The sequence below is a fragment of the Chlamydotis macqueenii genome, chromosome Z, assembly GCF_036417535.1.
Source record: "Chlamydotis macqueenii isolate bChlMac1 chromosome Z, bChlMac1.mat, whole genome shotgun sequence".
Lineage (NCBI taxonomy): Eukaryota > Metazoa > Chordata > Aves > Otidiformes > Otididae > Chlamydotis > Chlamydotis macqueenii.
The window spans coordinates 26301740-26326275 of NC_141593.1; the positions used below are offsets into that span (position 1 = coordinate 26301740).

The 24536-nt window shown below is 48.4% G+C and overlaps 2 protein-coding genes across 3 annotated transcripts; one reads left to right on the top strand and one right to left on the bottom strand.

Annotated features, from left to right (window-relative positions):
- Positions 1 to 220: 220 nt before the first annotated feature.
- On the bottom strand, positions 221 to 7803 carry BTF3 (basic transcription factor 3). Of its 2 annotated transcripts, XM_086770928.1 has the most exons (6): positions 7656 to 7803; positions 7260 to 7328; positions 4242 to 4355; positions 3834 to 4035; positions 1112 to 1168; positions 221 to 583 (listed from the first exon to the last, which is right to left on the bottom strand). In XM_086770928.1, exons 2-6 carry the CDS (start codon positions 7326 to 7328, stop codon positions 537 to 539), a joined length of 489 nt encoding a protein of 162 aa, XP_086627054.1. In that variant the 5' UTR covers positions 7656 to 7803; the 3' UTR covers positions 221 to 536. The 2 variants fall into 2 exon arrangements, with proteins under 2 accessions (XP_086627054.1, XP_086627053.1); XM_086770927.1 differs by lacking the exon at positions 221 to 583 and having other exon boundaries at positions 1044 to 1168.
- A 9895-nt stretch (positions 7804 to 17698) lies between these two features.
- FOXD1 (forkhead box D1) lies at positions 17699 to 23589 on the top strand. The gene is made up of 3 exons (XM_086770851.1): positions 17699 to 19014; positions 22940 to 23038; positions 23442 to 23589. Exon 1 carries the CDS (start codon positions 17699 to 17701, stop codon positions 18983 to 18985), a length of 1287 nt encoding a protein of 428 aa, XP_086626977.1. The 3' UTR covers positions 18986 to 19014; positions 22940 to 23038; positions 23442 to 23589.
- The last annotated feature ends 947 nt before the right edge of the window (positions 23590 to 24536 follow it).

The window sequence follows — 24536 nt, forward strand, 5'->3', positions numbered from 1 at the left end:
ATAAGTAAAATTAAAATACTGGGAAAATATTATTTTACTCATTAAATAGCTATATCCTGGAAATATCTATTAAACACTTCCTGAAGATAAAAATTTAACACTAGTATCTTGTTCCCCCAAGATGCCAGAAGCTTGTGACCGTTCTTCAAGGCCAAGCAAAGTTCTCTGAACTTGCACTTTTTTTTCCCCTGCTTTTCTGTCAAGAAGCCACACCAGAAAGTTTCTTTTATATTTTTATTGTATGTGAAAGTTCATTAAAGATGGGGTTTTGCTTGTATACAAGTTACTCAAAAATTGTGTCTAGGCAGAGATTTGTTAGCAATCTGACTTACTTCATAGCACAGATTTGTTCAATCAGGCCACAAAAATAATATTGTGTACAAGCAGTAACTAAAGAGCTGCAGGTTCAAGGAGTTTCCAAATATCACAGATCTTGAGATCTCATAAGGAAATAAACCAAAAGCAGTCACAATATAAAATAGCAGCTCCATGTAGCTTTTTCAAGTCTTAACTTTATTCAGAAAGTGACACTTAGTTCAGTTTGCCTCATTCTTTGAAGCTTCATCGAAGTTTTCAACAAGATCTAGAAAAAGAAGAATGTTGAAATTAAAGTTTGACCCACTTCCTCCTTGCCAAAAGTTTTGGGTTTTTTTTCCCCCAAATTTCTACTTCATATCAAGTGCTTACAACATAAAAATTTTTCAGCTTATAAAATACAGACCAAATAAGTTAAGAGCTTCATGATTCATTCTCGTTGCTCAACCAAGTTTTGGATGGTTCATCATAAAATACAATTTTAAGAGCATTTAACTTCACCATACCCACAATTAGGCAAAGTAATATTGAGAACAAAGTTTCTTCTCACTCTTCTTACTAAATATTAAATCATTATCTCAGACATAGCTATTACTTCTACACAGGACAAAAATGCTAGCTCAAACCACTAAGTCTGTCACGATCTGTGAAAACCATGACATTATCTGCCCACTGACATTCTGTGACAGTGAGCGACTAGTCAATACTCTTACCGTCCTTGGCCCAATTTTATGCTACATACATTATCTCTCAGCAAAATTCACTTCCTTTTTCTCCATACTATGCTGCTTCTTACCTGGAACTTCATCATCATCATCTTCACCAGTAGCAAGTGGTGCTTTTCCATCCACAGCTGCAAGAGCAAGTAGTTTAAAACCATCAGTCAAGCTCACCACAGGCATCTTGATTAGTTGTGTTGCTTTGCATTTTTTTAAAACATTATCAGAGATTCTGTGCTATACTGCAGTGCTTCATCCAGCAGGGCAATGAGAAGATCTACGCTGAACTAGCTTACTAGTCACCACCTTGTATCTAGGTATATTGAGTGCATGGTAATCAGATACAAGTGCAGAGACTGATTTTGCAATTTTTCTTAAAAGCAGCTTGGTTTATCAACCACTCTGTGTTTCTCAAGGTTTACATATTTTACACCATCAAGTTTTAAGGAAAAGAAAAGATCTTATGACCCTAGGCCTTCCAAGGAAAACAGGTGTAATTGTGAAGCTGCAGGCAGACAAACATGACTAAAAATACTTAAAGATATTATTGCTTCCTGGCAAAGTCAGAGAAATATGGAACTGGATGCACAATTTTACACTTAGGTGGCTAAAGTAAACACGCGTTCTGGTCCACATCTCTGCTGACTCAGTAATTTCTTAACCATTCCCACTGTATTTGCCAGAGCTAGTGAGACTTAACCATGTCCATTCTAGCAGACCAGTGAGCATCTGTTGAACTGCTGCAGTATAATGCTAAGAATAGATATCTCAGGTCCCTGGGCACTTGTGCCACTACTTTTACTGCTATTCTTAGCTGTCCTACCAAGGGTAAGCTCTCTCATACTCTTTATCACCTCAGGATTATCCTAATTAATCCTTCTCAGTTTTCAAGAAATGCTTGAGGAAAGAGATGGGTTCATACTAGACCTGTACCCTGATTTCTAGAGAACCAAAACAGATGAATGCATAAACCTTTGGTCTGAAAGCGGTTGGCACAAGGTCACTGCTAACCTTCCTTTTGTTTTTTTTTAACAGCAGAAAGCTGTTACAGCTTAAGTGCACCTTAATGTCAAGTAAGACATTTTAAAAGCAAACCATCATGTTTCCTCCTAAATTGTCTGCATTCTCTCTCATCCTCAAGACCAGACTAAATTTACTTTAGCACCTGCAAATGTTGTCATCACAGACACTATGCTCTTCAATGTCAGGCTTCCAAATCTAGCAGACAATGCCAAATGGAAAGTTTTGTGCAACTACTCTGGCATTCACCCAAAGTGGAAAGGAATAGTCATTTACCAGGTCATACAAAGCAAGCACTTTAACTAAGCATCCCTAATATCAAAACTGCACAATTTAGCTTATCCAGAATATAACCAGCTTGTCATGAAAGAGAGATAGATCATAGAACCGTTAGGGCTGGAAGGGACCTTTAAAGGCCAACTAGTCCAACTTCCCTGAACGGAGCAGGGACAGCTCCAACTAGACCAAGCTGCTCAGAGCCCCATCCAACCTGGCCTTGAATACTTTTAGGGATGGGGGATCCACAACCTGTCTGGGCAACCTGTTCCAGTGTTTCACTACCCTCATTGTAAAAAAATTCTTGTTTATATCCAAGCTAAATCTACCACTTCTATTTTAAAATCATTAGCCCTTGTCCTATCACAAGAGGCCCTGCTAAAAAGTTCTTAAGGGATCATTTTAATTCCTTCAAGTTTTTTTATTTCAAGCCCCACTGCAAGGAAGCCACACAGGTGACATAAGGAAGGAAGGACCTGAGCTCCATGGGGTAAAAAGCAGTTTACTCTACCTCCTGAAAACTACTTCTACAAGGCTTTTTTCAGTAGCAAGTTGACAGGAGGGAAGTATCATCAACTTTAGGAATGAAAATAGAAGCTGTTTTGTCAGCAGCAGAGCAGAAGAAGAAAAAACAATCAAGTTCAGAACTACCAGAAATGACATGCAATGACACACTTTTCCCACTTTATCCATGTTTAGGATGTTCCACATGTTGGAAGGAATGGGCTTAAGATATTTCAGAAAAGTAGGGAGACCGTACATGTATGACACAAAGATTGTTGCCAGTGTCAAAAAGCCTGTCTTTCACTCTTAATTCTCATCCTGTAGCAGCAGCATCTATTCCAAACACCATACTTAGGTCTTTCCCCTACTTCTCCCACAGACTTTTAGGAAGAACAAGTGTTCACCTTCTTTTACTAATTTAAGGATGGAACAGAAGTTGGTGTATCTAGCTTAATACTCATTCCAGTCCTGTTCTCTACACGCATAAATTATAACATACTTCCTTACAAATACTGTAATTCTTTCCTAGTTATGAAAAAGCCCATGCAAGAAATGCCTTCACTGCAACTGTGAGGCAGCAAAGCAGTTGCAAGTTGTCTGTCCTCAGGTCTCTTTCACCACTGCTTACGTTTCCATACAAAGTGGCAAAACAGACATACTCAAAGTTGATCTTTTTTTTGAACTATAACTCTTCCAGAGTTAACTCATCTACCTAGCTTTAATGTACAAGGTATGTCAAAATACGGTAGCCACATCAAGAAGGAAGCTACCATAAAATCAAGTCTCATTACAGCTTTCCATTCCTAGACCAGATGCAAGATATGCTAACAGGTGCCTCTGCTTTAGTCGGTTATAGTCGTCATTGGATTTGAGCTATAAATAAGATCTAAGAGGTCCATTTCTTTATAAGATAGCACAAGTGCACTGAATTTCACTGCTGCTTTACAAACAAGCCTCAAGTCAGCTGCCAGCATGAAATGCATTCAAGTTTCAACTTACACTGCTTGGGTAGGGCTTCTGCCAATCTCCTCAGACTGGTCAGACTGTCAGCTCCAAGCTGGTTTAAGATGCTAGGAAGCATTTCTGTCAGCTGCTTTGTCTCAGCGTGGCCAGTGATAGTGAAAGTGTTAGCAGCCAACGATGCCTGAACTTTAGGGTTATTGAAGTGAATGACTGTTCCTTGGTTGGTGAACATGTTTACCTGCAAGGAAAAAAAAAAAAAAATATCCAGTATTTGAAGTGGTTTAGCAAAATTTTTCAATTTAACAGGAAATTTAAGCTCTTAAAGCTCAATAAAGACCTACCGATAATTTACAGTCAAGCTTAGGATGTTACTTACCAAGAAATTGATTTTGATATATTTTATATTTCCATATAGAAAAGTATTTTTTCCTTTGAAGTAATTACCTCTTCAATTCCAGATATATTGTTGACTCCCAGTTTCTTCAAAGAAAACTGAAGCTTCTTGTCATCTGCTGTGGCTGTTCTGTGGACAACCTTCTTCTTTCTGCGGGCAGTACCCTTTGCAAAAAAAAAAAAAAAAAAGTGGCAAGTTACAGATTAATACTTAAGTGGTTCTTCACAAACTCTAATCCTCAGGGCCACATAACTACTCTGCAGCCATCTACAAACCAACTTAACACAAGAAGTTCCACTTCTGTGTTACAATGAACACAACCCCATCCCTTCAACTGCACTGCAGCAGTCTCTCTCTTGCTGTAAGGCAAGCTTTGAATGCCTGTGGGAAGCATGAGGTTTCAGGTTAGGAAGCAATGCACCAGAGAACATGCACTCCACAATTCTTACAGGGATTCTACAGCATCTTAGAGAAGGAAAATTGCAACTTTAGACTTGTTTGTTATCATAGGCATAAAACTGAAGAACGAGCACAGTTTTAGTTAATTTGTAAAGCTTACTAGTTTTTCTTAGATCATCTTTGTTAAATTGGAGCCAAATTTTGATAATAGTCAGAGGCCATAAAGTTATCGACACATCATTAACAAATGAGTATAAGAAAACTCAAAATACTCAATTTTTATTCCAAATAGACATCTCATCTGATGGGCTTACATATTTGAATAATATTTGTTTTCCAAAAATATTTTATAAAACATGTTTTTAAAAATTACTTCTACATAGTATTCCAGACCTCCCCGGTTTGAAAAGCAAAACAAACAAAGGTTAGGTTGTTCTCCCCTCCACCCTGCCAGAGCTCTAGATTTCTCCAGGGAAATAATTGTCTCATATTAGAAGATATCTATACCTATGAAAAAGCAGAAACTGTAATTCTATACTTCCTTGCACAATCATAAGGCTTCAGTAAAATTTGACACAAAACGTCTAGGAATAGGTGAAACTAAGCTCCTTTCTGACACCCTATAACTACTATCTCAGTCCCCCTATTCCAGTTGCCCATCTGCCACATGCTATGAGTAAGAGAATGCGTTACTGCCTGGCCATGTAAACAGCTGCAATATCATTTTTGTTAACTGGTAGAAGTTAGGAAACTGTCTAGACACTAACATCTCTAACATAATCCAGTTACCAACAATGTAATTGACATAGCAAACAAAAAGAATGTTAATGACAAATTCACACGAAACTAACACTTGGAAGACTACAGCTCAAAAGTTTAGTGATTCGTCTAGAAAGTTTGATATTCATTCCCTGCTACTGTCAGTTTAGCACACACAATAATTTGAAAACTAATAAAATAAGATAAATGGCTTATTTTAGTACCTTAACTATCCAGGAATTGAGCCAGATAAGGCAGATGTTATGTCTCTCTGGACATTAACGAACTAACGATGTCCTGAATCAAAAGCTATGTAGGAACATACATCTCCTTTCTACTCGTATTAAACATACATATCAAACTTCTGACAATTTGAATTTAATTTAAATGAACAGCTGCTGCTGCTTTCATCTCCACCGATTCAAGCTTCTAAGACGACAGGTTTTTACTAAGCAAATTCTATACTGATCATGCTGAGACATGCTTTCACATCCCTTTACCTCTACAGTAAGAGGGGAGCGGGTACAGCAGGCTACCAACGGAACACTACAGACTTATCTGCCACTCCTCTAAAAAGGTTTGGAAGAAGAGCCACAATATTTAGCTGTAGCTGTATTCTACACTAAAATCTCAAATTTCACTTAACAAAGTACTACAATAGCCCTCCACCTAAACATAGTACATAGCTTATTCATAAGATCTGCAGCCTTGCAACATCATTAAAATCTTCAGCAGACGCAATGTGCAACCTTTTCTCACAAGGAGAAGTGACCTTTGCCTCCTCCACACCCAACTCAGCTTACATGGCAACAACGCCATGAAGAATCACAGTAATAATTTCTAATTATAAAATAAATTTTTCATATAGTTCAGGCATTCTAAGTATTTCAAAGATCAATTTTAAAACTGAATGACAACACTACCTGCATATTATAAGCTTTGCTTAATGTCTCTGAAAGATCTATACTGACCAGAGAGTTGTAAGAGCTGTAATCTGAATGCATGCTCTTACATGAAAAACATTAAAAGCCTCTATAGTCAATAAACACACACAGGTAACATGCACACAATCATTAATATAATACAGTAGTTCTCTGCTTAATCAGTAACCCACACAAAGAATACATAACATCACCAGGCCAGTTAATTACTACACTAACAAGGCAAGAAAAATTCAACACAAGAATGAAAGCTCCTGGAAACTGTCAGCAAGAGTTCTATGGAATAGTTCATATTCTAAAATATTGTGTGTATATTTCCTCAGGTATTTAAAAAAAAAACCCTACTAACAAATTCTTGCCTTAAAACTGACACTGTAATTAAAACGTTTACTACCATATGACTATATTGAATGTACCTTTACATTTTCAGACTACAAGTAATCACACAGCTACATACATTCAGATGTTGTAACAAAATAAAAAGGTCTTCTGAGCATGTTAGTCTACAATTACAGAGTATAACAAATACAGAATTTCAAACTTTGTCTTAAAATGCAAAAAAAAAAATAGACATTAGCATCTTATAGGAGTCTGATGAGTCTGGAACATAACCCTCTCCACAACACATTATGAAAACTATACTCGAGCTCACTTGCTGTAAGGTCTACTCACTTCAAATCCTACACGCCTTCTAAAAGAGCCCATACAAGTATACAGGCTGCAAGTCTGCCGTAGTATATTATAACAACTCCTAAAATAAAAGGCTGAAGCTTGAGCTACTACATACTGCTTCTACAGAACTGACTCCAGAGATCCCTGCAGCAGCACGGCTTTCCCTGAGGACAGACAAGCCAAGTCGAGAGTTCTCAGGGCTGCTCCCCACCCCAGTTTTCAGGACCCCTGGCGCTAGGCCTGGTGCACACGAAGGAACACGCAGTCCCGAGGGGAGGGCGTGGAGAAGGCTCCTACCTTGCCACCGATGCGCACTTGGGCCTGCAGCTTGGCGAGCTTTTCTTGGTTCATTATTGTTTCTTTCATCTGCGGAATCAACAAGAGAGCCCATGGAAGGCGGGTCAGGAAGCGCCCGGCAGCAGGGCAGGTGGGCGCACGGGGCCCCGCAGCCGCCCCTCACCGCACACCCACCCACCCACCCGCACAGCACCCCCGCCCCCGCCGGGCGGGAGGGTTCCCAGCTCCGCCACAGGGCCAGGAAGGGGCCTGCTCGCGTGCAGCGCCGCCGAAGCGAGGCTCCCCTTAGGCCCAGCCCGCAACCGCCCTCCCTTCCCCCAGCCGCCGCCCACCGACCCGCAGCCCTCAGCCGCACAACAACCTCCTCCCAGCCGCCCCCCGCCGTCTCCTGGGTACCTTCCCGGTGAGAAAGTGGCAGCGCCGGAGTGGGGAAGAAAAGCGAGTGGGCCGCAGACGGAGCGCGGCACGGGTCGCACCACGCGGAGGGAGGCGAGATGGCGGCCGGAAGGAAAGCACAGCCCCCCGCAACGCGCATGCGTCGCTGCCCGGGCCGGTAGGGGGAGCCCCTTCAAGGCCGCGCGGGCGGGGCGTGGCCTCCTCGAGGAGCGGCGGGGCCACCGCGCGGGACGCGGGAGGAGGCTGCCGCGCCGGTTCATTGAGGGGGCCGGGGCCGGGGCCGGGGGTGCGTGTGTGCCCGCCGTGCCGTGCCGTGCCGTGCCGTGCCGTGCCGTGCCGTGCCGGCTCCGTCCCTCCCCGCCGTTTGCAGCCTCGCCGGCGGTGCTCCCTGCACGGACGGTGCCGTCCCTGATCTAGCGTTATCTGTTTCATTTTTTTCTTGCTAGAAAACACGTAAGTGTTGTGTTTTCTTCTCTCAAAGGTTTTCTCCTGTGTGGCTATTTTCCACCACTAAGGTCTTAACGTGCCCTTTTCTGGCGCAGCCTTTTTCTTGTGTGAATCCTGTTCAGAGAACCAGACACACACGTCCGAGGCCCTGACTCAAGCAGTTGCTGCTGCATTTGAGTATTTGTAAACCCTGTTCCTCAGCCTGTGTTCCCCAGACCATTCAAAATTTTCGTCCTCCACAGGTTTGCAGGCATGTTTCCCGTTGCTCTCTCGGAGAAGTCTGGTGGGATGAATCTCACAGCCAGGCATGTCTGGCTCCAACGACCGGTCACACCACGCAGAAAGCTAAGCGGTCTTTGCAGGGTGCAGGAGCAGATTTATAAGGGGAAGAAGCCTGACATCCCCATCAGTGCTAGACATGGTCACTGAGTGACGCAAAAGAGGAGAAACCATGTGTCTCAGTGGTCCTGCCCCCGTCACTGCCACAACTGAACCCAAAGGGCCTCCTGGTATCAGCAGAAATACTACAGACCTGGCCATCTGACCCTCTACTTTAGTGTGTTTTGAACTGGTTCTTCTCTGGAATATCCTCAATAAACTATTCCCTTTGTTCTTGCTTCTGTAAGGCTATGTTAATAATTAATTTATCCTTCTTTATTGATCAATGGTAAGCCTCCCATGTTGGTAATTCTCAGAGCCAAGGTTTTGCCAGGGCAGTGCTTTTGGTGAGTGTGTAAATTTTATTTGCTCTTATGATATCTCTTCACTACACCGCACCTGAGTTTTAATTTGTATGGAGATTTTGATCACTGTTAAAACAGAGACTTTAGTAATTAGCTAAAATTAATTATAAACCCAAAATTACTCCATCTGGTGGTGATAGAAGGTCTCAGGGAGGTGACGATTCAAAAGGTGCTGTTGAAGAGCAACTGGTGCCTCCCAACAGGCTAACATCATAGCCAGAAATGAGAGGATGATCAAACAGGTATAAAGGATGGCAGGGAGACCTGCAGAAATTTGGCCCAGCATATCTGTAAAATTGAAACACTGAATCAATTTGCTGATAAAAGAATGGGTAAAAAAAAAAGAAAAAAAAAAAAGAAAAAAGAAAGAAAGCCCATATTACTGTATCTGAACTAGCAAATCTAGTATCTAGTTCAGAAAGAAAGGAACAAAACAAATCTGGTGGAAAGGGGGATCTGGAGACAGATTTGGGGAGGACAGAGTTTGTTCCAAACTAAAAAGTAAGCTTATACATTCATTGCGAGATGAAATTGGCAATGTACCTGCAGCACAAGGGAATAGAGCCAAGAGGAAAAAAAAACACCTGAATCACTGCAAGCTATTGAAAGTAAAAGTAATAAATACTTCAGCTTCAGATTTATCACAGTCTGCCATACATATACATATAAGAAAGATTTCAGAATTACTAGGCCAACTGATGATTACAAACATGCAAAATGTTGTAATAGGCTGAAATACTGAAGTGAAAATGAGTCACAGGAAGATTATTCCAAGATAGAAGCTGTAGAAAGTGCAGTCTCAGCTGTCAGCCTAGGATTAACTGGGCTGGAGGTATGATCTCATATTCCCTCATGCAAGATTTTGAAGACAAATTATGCTGAAAACCACATGACTGAGTTGTATCAGGAATCAACTGAAGCCGTTCAAGAACTGCAGTTCAAGGGACTCTGTAAGATTTAGTTACATTTCCTGGATCAAACAGCAGACCTTCAAAAAACAAACTTTGCATCAGAGAAAAAGTATTTTAGAATGCTAAAATAGTATTGGCTTGTTTTCTCCAGTCCTTTCAGTGTAATTGCATAATGAGAAACATAAACCTAAACCTGGATTCAGTTGTAGCTGAAGAACTTCTGTTGAGAAATGAAACAGATCCAAAGCCTGTAGCACTGAAGCAGAGCCTGAGCTCAGAAAGCATCTTTTCAGTTCTGAAAAAGGGTGGAAATTAAGATCTCAAAATCATCAAAGAATAACGTTACTAAAGCAAAGTTCATTAGCTGCACAGAAGCAGCATAGGAATGCAAAAAGACTCCAGAAAATTGTCTTCTAAATTATGTGGAAATTAAAAGACAGAAGAATTACAACATTTGCTGTCAAAATGCCAGTGGGAAAGCTCTCCTGAAACACAAGGCCAGTGCTGCATAAGTAATAACACAGTACATTGGGAAAAGGTGTTAAGTTAGCATTGTATTCTGGAAACACTGGTCATAAACATAAGTGATCAGGCTAAAGTAAGGTAATAGTTGTCCTGATTGCCAGTCACCACGAAGAACACATATTCAATGTATTTTCAGGCAGTGAAGGGAATTTGTCTGATACTAAAAATCTCACTGGGAAATGTTTGTTCAAAAGAATGCTGCAGTCAGCGCTCAAGAAAGCACATCATCAGGGCATGATGATCAATGACACATCAGCAGGGCACCACAGGGACTGGTAATGTTATCATTCCTAATGTAGATGCTCCAGGACGTGAGGGGGAAAGTGCTAAGTTATTTGGAAAAATATGCATATTTGTTAGTAACTTAATGGAGGACAGTGACAGCATTGTGGAGTACAGGAGCAAAAATGTACTGCAGCAAAAGTGTTCTGAGAGATACGATTGGAAAAGAAACCATCTCTCAAAGTCGAGGTAGGACTCACTGAAGAATTTGTAACTTTTGTAAGAGATACTAAATATATAAACATTGAATGGGAGCCCAGGAATATTGTCCTTAAGTGCAGTGCTGTTTTAATCTCACACAGGCCAGTGGGCTCTATGGAGTAATCCTTAATAGACTTCTGTGACAAGGAGGAGAGACAGCACTCCTCAGTGAACAGTGTCCTTTTCTCACCATGCCTGTACCTCTTAAACTCCACAACCCAAAACACTTGGGCTTCAGGCCACATCACAAGCCTTTCATGAGCTGTGGGATGCCTCTCTGTTTATAACACACCACAGGGGCCAACTGCAGAGTGCTAGGTGAGGAATCACCTGCCTTCACGGAACCTGGTTCAAACAGGCTTTGTTGAATTCTTGGGAATTCATGTTAATCGGATTGGTGAAGACTCACCTAGAAAGGGTTTCGAGTTAGTCTTAGTTAACAGTTAAGATCTTGCTAGAGAGTAGGTGAAAGTCAGGAGTCATCATATTCCTCACTGGCTGTGCGTGGAAAAAGATGGTGCCTTAAATTCACGCGCAGGTGGCAGAGACTCAAACAAACTGATTATCCCTGTAGACATCCTGTACACAGAATTCAAGGGAACTTGATCATTTAAGCCATGATCACAGAAATGTTTTGACTCCTGCTAAGACAATTAGATACAAGTCACAAATGTTGTTAAGACATGCCCCAAAATCAACACAGTCACACTCAGTGATGCCACATTTAGCCCAGAATGAATCAGGACAATGTTTGCCCCTCTGTAGATGCGTAGCTGCCCATGTGCCACCTTTGACTAATGTCTTGGCAGCTGTGAAGGTGGGATTCATTCCAGATTTTGCCTTTGGCTTTCTAGGCCACTTGGTCCAGCTTGGTGCTCAGCAGGAGGTAAGTGGTGAGCACAGGCGGCCAGAAGTGGGGAGGCTGGACAGCTCGAGGGCCTTCCTCCTTCTGCAGCAGCTAGCTGTTATTTCTGCTCAAGCCCTGGCAGCAACCCACCACTCACTTAATTTTAGATGCAAAAATCAATCTTCTCCGTCTTTGATTACAGTACAGCTTATCCCCAAGGATTTCTAAGCGAACGAAGAGCATACCTGCCAGTATTCATTGCATTTATGGGTTCATACTCTTTCAGGGCTTACTTGCATTGCTATAGAGTTAAATGGAAAATATCTCAAATATCTGAGACATTATTTATGCGATCTCCTTCCTAATTTGCCAGAGCTTGTCTACAATGAAGAATTCAGGGCTTATGTGGAGAATGTTAGAAAGGTTTTCAATAGCCAGTGGAGTCATGTATTCAAACTTAACCTAACTGTTCTATAATTCTAAACAAACCTGGTTTGTTTGGGTGATGATTACCCTGCTGTATCAGCTCAGACAGCCAGTGCTCCATTTTGAAAATCCAGTATCCCTCCACTAGCATTGGGAGCAGACACTGCTTTAAAAGGACAGAAATAATAAGTTGAAATGAAAACTGGAAAAGGAAATTTAGGCATCTTGTGCAGTTCTGGAGGATTATTACAATAATAATCAGCCTGAGTTCAACAAGAAAAGGTGGAGAGGGTGGCAAGGATTGTCAGGCGTATAGAATTACTTCCGTGCTAATCCAGAGATTCCAAAGCAGAACCCCTCCACCTAAGAAACAGCTGACCAATAAAAAATTTTTTAATAAAATCTACAAAGTTGTGAACAGCAGGGAGAGGGTGGTTAACAACAGTTGTTGCTTGCCTCTTCTAGTGCAAAAAGGAGAGCACATTGATTAAAGGAGCAGGTCGCTGGCTTAAAGCAAATGAAAAGAGATGCTACACACCACGCATGATTAGAGCTGCAGAACATTTCACCACAGAATATCTTCAGTGGTTTAAGTGTACATTATTTCAAAAAGTGACTGCAAATTGACAGAAGAGATTTCATCACAGGCTGTTAAATTCAGATGTTATCTCTGGGTTTAAAAAAAAAATCCTGAAGCCTAGATTTCTGTCAGCTAAGAATGCATTTTACACACTTGTCGTATTCCTATGTTCTTCCCTAAACATCTGATATTGGCTGATATTGAAGTCAGCTTATGCTGCTAGACAGGTCTTGGTCTTACCTGATATAAACTCTCCTTGTATTCTGTTAAAGGAGAAGTGCAGAAGGGTCCTGAGAACATTTAATCACATTTTACAGAAAATAAAGGCACAAAAGGACCTTAAAGGAAGTGACTTTCACCTGTCACAGCAGAAGTATCTCCCCTGCCAGAATTACAGAGGAATTGGGGAAAAGAAAAAAACCAACCATTAACTCAGTCAAGAAGAAAAAAAACCAAAGTTTGACAGGGGGTGGGGGTAGTGTCGTCTCCAAGGGTGATAAACTCTTTTTCAGGAGGAGGTATGGCAGGAAGCCCCAGATTTTCCTTCAGTCTTCTTCAGTTTTTCAGGTGGCTGCTGCATCTGCTTACCAATGCATTGCTTTTTGACCAGGTGACACAGACCCTGTTTGTAATCCCAGCCTCTGCAGAAGGCTTAAGGGAAGTGTTACCTTCACCTAAAACTACACAGCAAGGGAAAGGAGACAAACCCATAAAAGAAATGGAGCTAAAATGGTGGCCACTGTGGGCAATGAAGGCCACAGCTCTCACTGCAATGGTCCCGGTTACGGACACTACTAGCCTGTTGCAAGGTCATTCCTGGAGGATTTATTCTTTCCATGACACAAGCAGCTCAGGATCCAGTTCAGTCTTTGGCCCAAGGAACTACATTGACAGAAACTGAAAATGATTCAATAAATGGTTTTATTTCACTAACAGATAGTCTAGTTCTGCAGCTAAGACTTGGATCTGGGTGTGGAGATGTGCGAGGCCATGCCAAAAGAAGTGCAGCCTTTGGTGTAGGAAGCGCAGCAAGCCCAGGGAAGGCTCTTCAGCTCCAGCATGTGTAGCTGGGAGCCAGGGTCTGCCTGGTTTCCACAGGCTGCACCTAGCTAAACACTCAATAAAGCACCCAGGGGTGCGCACTGCCACCAGGCACCTAACCCTTCTGGTGGCACAGAAGGCTCTGGCATTAGATCAGGTCTGGAAAGCCCAGAGCACCTCAGCCAGTGTGCCAGTGTGGCTGCTTGAAAATGCCCTGAACAGTGCCCAGGGTGCTCTTTGATTTTGAATACAGGGCCGGAGAAGGTCTGTAGGCTCATCTATTCCCCATCCCAATGTGGGCACAGGCTCCCCAGCTGTAGAAGGGTGTGTGGCCTGGGGAGCTGTGGGGGTCCCAAGGGACACCGTTCACCAGAACAAGGGAGACATGAAGGGGAAGTGACAGTGGGTCTACCTAGTTTGGCTCCTGCCCAGTGTCCCTGGACCCACCATCTGAGCCAGGCTGCCCCTGGTCCAGCCACCTCCAGCAGCAGAGAGCTGCTGAAATACCCAGCCCTTTCTCAGATTTGGATGAGAGATGTGAGGCCTGCGGGAGGAAGCTCCTATCCTCGCTGCCGTGCGAGCTGTGGACACTAGGGACTCAGCCTCGCTGCCAGGGAGGACATGGGCTGGGGTGAGGAGCGAAACCACCGGGACTGCTGATGTGGATTACCGGAGTGCTCCAATCCCATGCATGCACTGCGCTGATAAAATGTGGGGTGTTTGCATATGCATGCAGGAATTGTGTGGATAATGCATAATGAGACTTTCTAACGAATATTAATAAGCCTGAGCAATAAATAAATAATAAAAAAAAAAAACCAACCACCGCGTATTTCACATGTCGCTTCTGTCCTACGGTGGTTTCAGGTGAGTGTTACACTACATCGTTCACAGCCAGTAGAAAACCACAGAAGACAGCCCCTGAGGTCCTGGGTCGTTTCGCGGGTGGGCGTTCGACCCACGAGGAGGGAAGAGTCGCGGGGCGGGGATGGGAAGGTGGTGGGGGAAGTTCCAGCTTTGCCACGGAGGGAGGGTTTCCCAGATCCCTCCCAAAACGCTGCTTTTCTTTAGGGTCCCGGCGTCCCGCTCAGTCCCCAGGCGGGGCGGGGGGCCTGCCCTGCCCTTCCAGGGAGCTGCTTTGAACGAGGGTCCACGCCGGGCACAAGGCTCCCCGGGACCGGCCGCCCTGCCTCCGCCCGGCGCTCCTGGCCGGTAGGTGGCGTCCCTCACCCGCGCAGGGCCCCGCCGGGAGCGGGGCGGGGCCGAGGGGCGGGCCCGGGGGCGGGCCCAAACTCTGCGGCCCCGCGGGCAGAGGGGTCCTCCGCGGGGAAAGGCGGCTTATGGCTGTGCCTCCGCTGCTCGCCTCTCTACTGCCCTTTCTCGCCCTTTTGATAAGGCACCTGCCAGGATGGGGGCAGGGGGGGAGACGCTCAAAGACAAGCTGCGATCTCCAGGGGCTGACGTAACTCCCGGTCTTAATCGTCCGCCGCGGGGGCTGGCTCGGTTGCCCCCCCAGGAAGCAAACTCCTCACCCCCACCCCGTCCCCTCCACTTCCCCAAAACCCGCGGCGACATGCCAGGGCGTGCAGTATCGCCCAAGTCTGACAGGGGGGTCCCCAGCCCCCGGGGCCCGTCCAGGCAGACCCCCTCCCCGCCGCCGCCGTGCTCCTGGGGAGGGACTCGCCGCCGCCGAGGAGCCGCCGGTGCCACACGCTCGGCGGAGCACCGGGGTGCTGGCGGGAGGGCGGAGGGCAGATCCGACTCCCCTGTTGCTGCAGCGGTTCTTCCCCACCAATTTTTGAACTCTGCCGTTCTTCCCGACTTAAGAGGGCGAGTTTTGTTTTTTTTTCAGATGGTTTTAAACGTTCAGGCACATCAGAAAGCACCAGGAGAAGACAAGAATAAAAGGAAGGAAAATGGAGTAAAAAAAGAAAAATACTAACCCGTTGAAAAGAAGCGAAACCTCTCGGAGAGGAAAAGCCCTCCTCTTTTTTGCCTTCGTTTTAGTAACTTGCCCTAAGAGCCCAAGACTAATTCAAAGAGGCATTTTACTTCCTATGAACTGTAAATCTCGGGTGACATTATCAGTCTTTCTACAGGAAAAAAAAATCTTAGTCAATTACTGGGTTTGGGGCTTCTTTTTTCTTCTTTTTTTTCCCTTTTTTTTTTTTTAACTTTTGGTGGTATTCTCCTGCAGGCGCCTTAGTAGCGAATAAAATGTAAATAGGATTATTTGGAAATAGTAGAAAGGATTATGTTGTAAATCCATGGAACTGGGTTTGAAACAGAGTGGCGTGTAGCTTTGGATTAGGTCAATATATCGAAAACGTATTTTAAGAAAATGGGGTGTGTGAGTTGTTGGAGAAGCGAGATTTGAGCCGTGAGGACGCTAGGCATCAGTCTGCCCTTCTCACGACGATTTCTGCCGGAGCGCTAAATGCTCTTTGACTCCTCCTGTCCCAATCGGATCCTGGTCGTGGGTTCTTCTGCCAGAACTGGGAGCTTATGGGGATTTCCAAAGCTTTTCTTTTTAAGACCACGGTGATGCCATTTATGTCCAAGTTTGGGTTGACTGTTTTTTGTTTCTTTAGGTTTTTTTTTTCCCTGCCAGCCCTTGCGTAAAGGGGGTACTCGCTTTTCTGCTGTCCTCGAGTGTATCACCTGAAACTAGGAAGGGTGGAACTTAGGAAGCACTCCTTTCCGTCCCTTTTTCGGGAGTGACGCTCCTACACTCACAGCAGAATGCACATTTAAGGACAGTGAATTGTTTTCCTTTGCATACAAAAGAGGTAAGGCTAATTATCTGTTAGCGTTTCCCATAATGGAGGGAGATACTTTCTCTCCTGTTAAAAACAACAGCCTTACGAATAACCCGTGAGGTTAGCGGTGTGCTGTGGAGGTGCTTCTTTGAGCGTTTGCGAGGCCGACATCGAGAGATACTTGATTTCATTATTGAATTAATTAAACTCTGGGGGGGGAAGAGGAAGCGGGGGTGGGGGGAGATGTCTCTAAACCACCCCACGGACAGAAGTCTGAAGTTTATTAACTCACCACCTCTCTCTCCGGCCTGATTTTTTTTTCCCCCCCCTTATTCCCATGGGAAGCAAGACTCTGTCTCTGGGGGCAGCCCAGGAAGACAGAGAACTCCAGACGGCTCCTGGGAAGATGCTCCAGCACTTTGGGACAGACTTGGTTTGGTTGGTTTTTTTTTTCCCCCGGAGGCGGGGGTGCGTCTTTATTCCATCCCCACACTTTTCCACTAAGGACGGCCCTGGTCGACCCGTGGTCCCCCAGAGCCCCTCCTGGCAGAGCGGGAGCGAGGGCGGGGGGTCGGAGGACACACATGGACCCGGGGTCGCCGCTCTCCCCGCCGCGCTCTGATGCTGGGAGCCATGTGATGGCCCCCTCGCTATAAGGCGGGGAGGAAGGCCGCCCTCTTCGGGACTCTGCCCCCGCCTTTTCACTGTCTTCCCTAAGGCCTGGCAAGCCGCTCCCCCCAAGCCCCCACCCCCCTCCGCCCTCCCCCTCCTCGCCAGCCTCCTCCCCTCTCCTCCTCCCAGGACTAGGCGCGCTCCCTCCCGCCCAGCATCCATTAATGTCTGGGGGCTGAGGTGAAGAGAGAGAAGGGGGAACCGGCTTCCAGGCACGGCGGCACAGCCCCCCCCCCTCCCCCCACCCCCAGACCCCCAAACCCCGACCCCAACAAAAAAAAAAAAATTCCCAAAGACCCCTCAAAAAGGGGGAGGGGAGGGGGAAAAGAGAGAGAGACAGAGAAATCAAAAAGAAAAAAAAAAAAAAGCAGCAAAAAATACCCCGAAACAAAATTCAAAGCGGCCGCCGCCTCCGAGCGGGCGGCGGGAGCGCTCCCGCGGCGGCGGCGGGGCTGCAGCTGGGAGCGGCCCGTCTGTCCGCGGCGGCGGCGGGGCGGCTCTCGGCGGAGCGGCGCGGGGGCCTGGCGGCGGCGAGGAGGAGGAGGAGGGCACCCGCCCGCCCGCCGCGCTGTGCCTGCCGCCCCCGATGCGCTGCCCCGCCGCCGCGCCATGACCCTGAGCGCGGAGATGTCCGAGGCGTCGGCGCTGGCTGAGGAGACCGACATCGATGTGGTGGGCGAGGAGGACGACGAGGAGGACGACGAGGAGCCGCAGCCCCGCCGCCGCCGCCGCCGCTCCTACGCCGAGGAGGAGGAGGAGGAAGAGGAGGAGGAGGAGGAAGAGGACGAGGAGGATGTGGGCGACCTCCACGCCGACTCCCTGCTGCCGCGGTCGCCCGTGCGCGGCGGAGGCGGCGGCGGCGGCGGGGCGGGCGGCGGGGACAGTGCCGGCGGCTCTCGACCCCCCTCGCGGGGCGGCCCGCAGAAGGCGGCGGCGGGCGGCGGCGGGGCGGGCGGCGGCGGCGGCGGGGCGGGCGGCGGCGGGAAGAACAGCCTGGTGAAGCCGCCCTACTCCTACATCGCCCTCATCACCATGGCCATCCTGCAGAGCCCCAAGAAGCGGCTGACCCTGAGCGAGATCTGCGAGTTCATCAGCGGGCGCTTCCCCTACTACCGGGAGAAGTTCCCCGCCTGGCAGAACAGCATCCGCCACAACCTCTCCCTCAACGACTGCTTCGTGAAGATCCCCCGGGAGCCCGGCAACCCGGGCAAGGGCAACTACTGGACGCTGGACCCCGAGTCCGCCGACATGTTCGACAACGGGAGCTTCCTGCGCCGCCGAAAGCGCTTCAAGCGGCAGCAGCTCCCGGCGCCCGAGCTACTGCTCCGCGCCGTGGACCCCGCCGCCTTCCTGCCGCAGCCCCCGCCCCAGCCCCCGCAGCAGCCGCCCTGCGCCTACGGACCCTACGGCTGCGGCTACGGCCTCCAGCTCCAGCCCTACCACCCCCACTCCACCCTCTTCGCCTTCCACCATCCCTCCCCGCCGCCCCGACAGCCCCCCGCCGCCGCCGCCGCCGCCGCCGCCGCCGCCGCCGCCGCCGCCGCGGCTCCAGGGCCCTTGCTGCCGGCGGCGGAGCTGGCACGGACGCCCTTCGGCTACGCGCACCCGCTGGGCCCGGCGCTGGCGGCCTCGCTGCACGCCGCCAAGCCCGGCAGCGGCGCGGCTCTGGCCCGCTCGCCCTTCTCCATCGAGAGCATCATCGGGGGCGGCCCTGTACCCGGCCCCGGTGCCGGCCCCGGGGCGGGCAGCAGCTGCGCCTCGCAGTCGGCCGCGGCGCCGGGGCTGGCCCGCTCGCTCGGGAGCGCCGGGGGCAGGCTACCCGCCCCCCCTGCCGCCGCCGCCGCTGCCGCCGCCGCCCTGCCCGCCGCTCCCGGCTTCGCGGCCCGGATCTCTTAACTGTTAAGGGTATGGGAATCTTTCCGAAGGTAGGATCTGGGGTACCTCCGTTCTCTGGCGCTGGGAGGCCCGGCGGACGCCGCCCGGAGGGGCTGCGGGCTTTGCGTGGGGATCGCGTGGTGGGGTTCGGCCGGTCGGCCGGCCGCCACCCGTGTTTTTGCAAAGCCAGGCCTAGCTGCTGCACGGGCAGGCGGCCGCGCCGTCGGAAAGTTACTCGTTGATCCTTAAAAAGACAAAAAAAAAAAAATTGTGATAAATAACATCTCTAAACCGTTAAAGTTCAGAGATTCTCAGGTCTAGGAGCTTGAAAACAGTAACGTACAGGAAAAAAAAAAGGCTTGAGGGAGGACAGCAAAGCAATACTTTTTCATTTTAGTACACTTGTCTCATGTACTTTTATAAAAGAAAAGATTAACATGTTTACACGAAAGAAAGTCAAGATTATCGTTTCTTATTTTAACCTGTGTTTTGTATTATAATAGACGTACGGAGTTTTTTATTTTGTACTTTATGCGTATTCTTTACAAGGAATATTGTTAAAATTACTGGCAAGTATTATTGTACCATTTTAATGTAAAATTTTTACACGTTTTCGAAAATAAAATTTTTAATTTTCAAAAAAAAAAAAAAAGCAGCAAAACCAAAAACAAACCCAAAGACCAGAGGAGCCCAGCCAAACAATTGGCTTCGGACCCTTCCCTCCTTAATAGTCCTCTCTTCTTTGGGACATTGATTTTTTTTTTTTTTCCTGCGGGATTAATAGCACTATAGCCCAGGAATTTTACAGTTTTAAAATTATTCTGTCGGGATTTGACCGTTAAGAAAAAGATCAGAATATGGTCTTTGCAGTCAAACCATTGTTAAACCTTGCAGAGAATGAAAGACAAAAAAAAAAAAAAAGACAAGGACAAAAGCGGGAATAAATAGAAATAGGGCTCTCTCCTGGGAGTAAAGCCCAGTTCTGGAAGACACCAATCAGGGGATTGATTAAACACCCTGTTCAAAACTGGTTTTATAGTTTTGGGGGTGTTCTGAATCACAACTGCATCATATTTTGGTTTCCAAGGGGGCCAAAGGAAAGTACTGCTAATAAGGGGCACATACTGAACTTCAGAGAGATTTGTCCTAGGTACTTATGTTTCTGTTACAGTAACAGGGACATGTGTTTCTACTTTTCAATACATATAATATAAAATGGGCACTGGAATATCCTCGTGTGATGAGCTGATTCAGGGCACGAGCTGTTGAAGCAAGGGTGCTGTATGAAAGGGTACAAAACAAACCATCAAAGCAGCTTTTCTGATTCTAGACTCTCGATCTTAACCCGTGTGAGGTCGATAGATACCTGTTTGGTAGATTAAAATTACTTTTTTTTTTTAACCAAAAAAAAAAAGCCTGCCTCAAATATTCGGACCTTAGGCATGGAAAGAGAATCGCAGGTTTTAAAAGTAGGCTTGTGGTTGCTTGTTGTGGGCTAGGAACATGAGCTTTTCGCTTCAGGGAGGTGCTTTTTGTGTACGGCTGTACTTGTAACAATTTAGTATATTCAGGGATAAATCGTGTGAATTTTCGTAAAAAAAAAAAAAAAAGAGGAGGGATGCCTTTTGTTGCACTTTGGAGTGAGGAGGGAAAGGTTGTGTGGTTCTATGCTTTTTACACATCGAAGTACCTCGTCACCTTGGTTTTTAAGTATTCTTGTGGATAGAAAAGTCATGCTTTTCGATTTCGTCTGCAGCAGTGCGGGGCTAAATTAATGGTTTGCAATAAGCGGAAAGACTGGACCTGAGATCTCTGGTGGGCTCCCTTTGCAGCTGGAGGGCCTCTTTGGGTGCCCGGGATCCCGTAGAGGACAGGGGCGTTGGGTCCGTTTAATTTCTACAACCAAAGGGAAAAGATCCCGGAGGCACCACCTCGGTCCCCGTCGGGGAGAGTGCACCCTTTTCATCAGCGACCCGTTAACTCGCTTTCCGGGGGTTACGCCGGGCTCCCCCTCCCTCGCTGGGCTTAGGCAGCCCTCGGAGAGACGGCTAAAATCAAGCAGGGCAAGGTTTGGCGAGAGAGAAGGTGGCTGCAGTGGAGGTGCCGGGCTCCCCGGAGACGGAGGCTGCTTGTCGTCGGTCCGGCTCCTGGGAGCGGAGGCCCGGTGTTTGTTTCCTCTTGGCTTTCCCGCACCAAAACCCTGGGGAGCCCAGCGACTTGCCCTGGACGGGGGGCGGCCCGGCCCGGGGGGGTCCCAGCGTACCCGCCGGCTGCCTTCAGAGGAGAAGCGTGCCCGAAGGGACGGGGGTTGGGAAACCTCCCAGCCACTTATTCTTTCCACGCTTTTTGCCGGTCGTCCGCATTCTGCGCGGACAGGGCCTTCGCCTGGGAGCCGGCAGGAGCAAATTGCGAGACGTGGTGTAGCTTCGTTTTTGTTGGTTTTTTTTTTTTTTTTTAATTTGTTTTCTATTTTAAGCGCTGAGGAAAGGGGTCGGGGAAAGGGGCCGTGGTGCCGGGGAAAGGGAGACGCCTTCGCTTGTTTTCGCGGGGTCGGCAGGGAAGCCGCCCGGCCTCGGCCCCGGAGGTCCCGGTTCCGCCGGCGGTGGGCGTTGGGCGGGGGAGCAGGTGCCACCAGAAGAGGCTCCGGCCCCGCTGCCCTCGGGTGGGCTGGCAGCGCCGCCGGGCCGCAGGGCCCCATTCGCATGCAAATGGCCCCCCGTACCCTCCCCCTCGCCCTGGCTCTGAAGGCGAACCGAGGGGACGTATAGTCCTCTTGGGGATGGAGGCCAGACCAACAATTCCTCAGGAATAGGCTGAGCCCTGATAAACGAGCTGGTGGGACAAACAGGACGGTGTCATCTCCTTCTCCTCCTCCCAGCTTACAAAGTGTGGATTCATTAACCCGTCTCATTTTCTCATCATATCCCCGTAGGGCTGAGGCACGAATTACTGGAGATGAATTGGGAGGGGATTGCTCTATGAGGGGGCTAATGTTTCAATCAGTTCCTCCAGAAGGACCACACAAAAAGAAACTTTTTACTTTATGGTGCTATTATGCAGAGTTTTCATCTAGGGGTAGATTTAGCCAAGTGTTATCTATTGGGAATTTAATGAAGCCCTTATGTATTCAATCGCTTCTTATGCCACACACAGTGTCTATATCCAGAAACGTTTCCTTCCACGTATTTCTTTGTTTCTGTTGGGTGATTTATATATTTTTAATTAGGGGTTTTTTTTTAATTATTTCTTTTCAAGCATCTTGTATAACGTTTCTCTCAAGCAGGACTGTGTTAGATCCCTTCCCACATCCCCTATAAAGGAAGTTTCCCCTTCCCTCCTCCGTTTCGGAGCCGATTAGTTCGCACGTCCACACACCACGTTGTTCCTCGCGGAGCACTCCCCTCGCCTTGTGCAGAGGGGCCCGGTATCCCACTGCCTCTGCCGGCACCAGCATGGGCTCCAGTCCCTCCGCGGGGACCCCCAAACTTTCCCTGTCCGCAGCTCCTTCAAGACATACGTTTGCTCGTGGTTGGTTTTTTTTCTGCTGCAGCCAGAGGCATCCCTGGGGGCAGCGGGGTGTCTGCTGGTGCACCTCTCATCCTTGCAGGCTGGTTTCAAGTACCCAGGGCCAGCCACGACCCCGAGTCCAGAGGGTGGAGCGGAGGGCGAGGGCCTCACCTGCTCTCGGCTGCTCCCTTCCTTGCAGCACTGGCGGCCAGGGCAGAGCCCACGGTCGCCCTCGCCGAGACTGAGGCCTGTGCGGGGGATCTGCTGGAAAGTGGATCTGGTCTCAGAGACCCTTGGCACGGCCCGGAGGCTCCCCTCCGTGTGTCATCCTTTCCCTCATTACTTACACTGAGTACTTCAGTAGTCTCTGATAATACTGTATTTGACGGAAATAATGGAAATTACGATCGTGGCCAAACGCTCCCAGCGCTGGGACTTGCTAACCAGAGCAGATATCCGTTTTTTCAGCTTGTTCCCAGCGGCTACCCTACCCGCAGCCAAATTTCTCCCGCTCCGCCATCGGCGCGGCTCCCGGCCCCACGCACTGGCAGGACCCTTCCCGCCCAGGTAAGTGTCCCGCCCGCCCCCGGCGACCCACCCCAGGAGTTTCTCCACCCTTCTCCGTGAGCCCTTTCCCCTCCACAGTCCCCGCGGTAAGAGCCCCATCGACTGGAGAGCCCGCGGCAGCCGCGGGCTCTCCGCTCACTGCCCTTTTCCCGCGCTGCAGAGCACAGTGGAGATGCGAGGGGAAGATTCCTCCCCGAGTGCGGGAAAACGGCACTCCCGACGGTCACGAGCTGCTGTCGGACCCGTCCTGCGGCAGCAAATGTGCTCGTTGCCTCCCTGCGTGAATGGGTGCCCATCGGTTTGCGGGGAGACCTGCAGGCGAGCCCCAAACCGGCAAACCACTTGTTCCTGGGGTTTTTTTTTTTTGTTTGTTTGTTTGTTTTGTTATTGCTTTCTCTTGCAGAAGAGCGGCGTGCCCCTCCGCCGGTCCCCGCCCGGAGGGATGCTGCGGTATACTGGCCCTGCCGGCCGCCCGCCACCCCACTCATCGCCCAGCTCCCGGCGCCACCCAAAAGAGAAGAGGCAAAGGCTGCGGGGTCTGGGGAGCTGGAGGGGGGCGCAGGGAGCCGCGCGGCAAAACTCGCGGCCCGCCCGGTGCTCCACCCGTGCACCCCTGTTCCTAGGAGCGGGGAGGCACCCGGCGGTGGTTCGGCGGGAGTCACCGCGGGAACCACACAGAAGATGCGCCTCCTGCGAAGATGTGCCTTCGGCACAGGGCTCCGGCTCCGCGGGCTGCCGCGGCCGTCTGCGGCTCGGATCTGAGGAGAAACCTACCGGTTAGGCCCCGGAGCGCCCGGAAAGTAGGAAAAAAAAAAGTACTGGACCGTACAGAATACTTTTAATTTTTTTTTAAATGCAACATCTAGCCCGTTTCAGAAATGATATCGCTCAGCTGAATTCAGAGGGAAAGTTATGTTGTTTTTTTAAATCAAAATAATTAAACTTGCCCTTCCTCCAAACCACAAGAGAACTGCTGAATTGATTCTAAGTTTCCCTTTCGTTGATGGAGCAAAACGGCATGTAGAAGTCTGCGGGGCCCCATATTTAGATGATAAATTATACAATTTATGTTGGAAGCAAAAGGATAAATAGAGATTTCAGTTGTTTCATTAATTCATCGTCTGAGACTGGGAAAGCCTTACCCGCGGTTAATCCGCAGGTATTTCTCTCCCCTCCGCACAACAGAAAACCATCTGCATGCATCAAAACGCGCGTGTACTTTCAGGCGTGGGTGCCGAGGGCCCGGCGCTGCTGCCCACCCGCACCCGCGCATCTGCAGCGCTGCGGAGGTCACTCCGGTGAACCCCCCACGCTTTGGCGAGTCCTTGCAGAACCCGGGAGCACGGAAGGCTCTGCCTGCCGTGCCGGCGGGTGTCGGTCTGCCTCTCGGCTTTCTCCACGGGAGAGCACATGCACACCTGCGTACACGAAATGTGTTAAATACACACAGTCGAGATAAATGAGGTGTCTTCCTCGGGTTTTATTTTCGTAAAATAAA

Bases quoted from the DNA above. Each gene is read 5' to 3' on its own strand.
- FOXD1 (XM_086770851.1), top strand. From the start codon at position 17,699: ATGACCCTGAGCGCGGAGATGTCCGAGGCGTCGGCGCTGGCTGAGGAG.
- BTF3 (XM_086770927.1), bottom strand. From the start codon at position 7,328: ATGAAAGAAACAATAATGAACCAAGAAAAGCTCGCCAAGCTGCAGGCC. The intron at 4,356-7,259 runs GTAGGAGCCTTC...TTTTTTGCAAAG, and splicing joins AAGTGCGCATCGGTGGCAAG to GGTACTGCCCGCAGAAAGAA. The intron at 1,169-3,833 runs GTAAGTTGAAAC...TTGCTCTTGCAG, and splicing joins AGAAGCCCTACCCAAGCAGT to CTGTGGATGGAAAAGCACCA.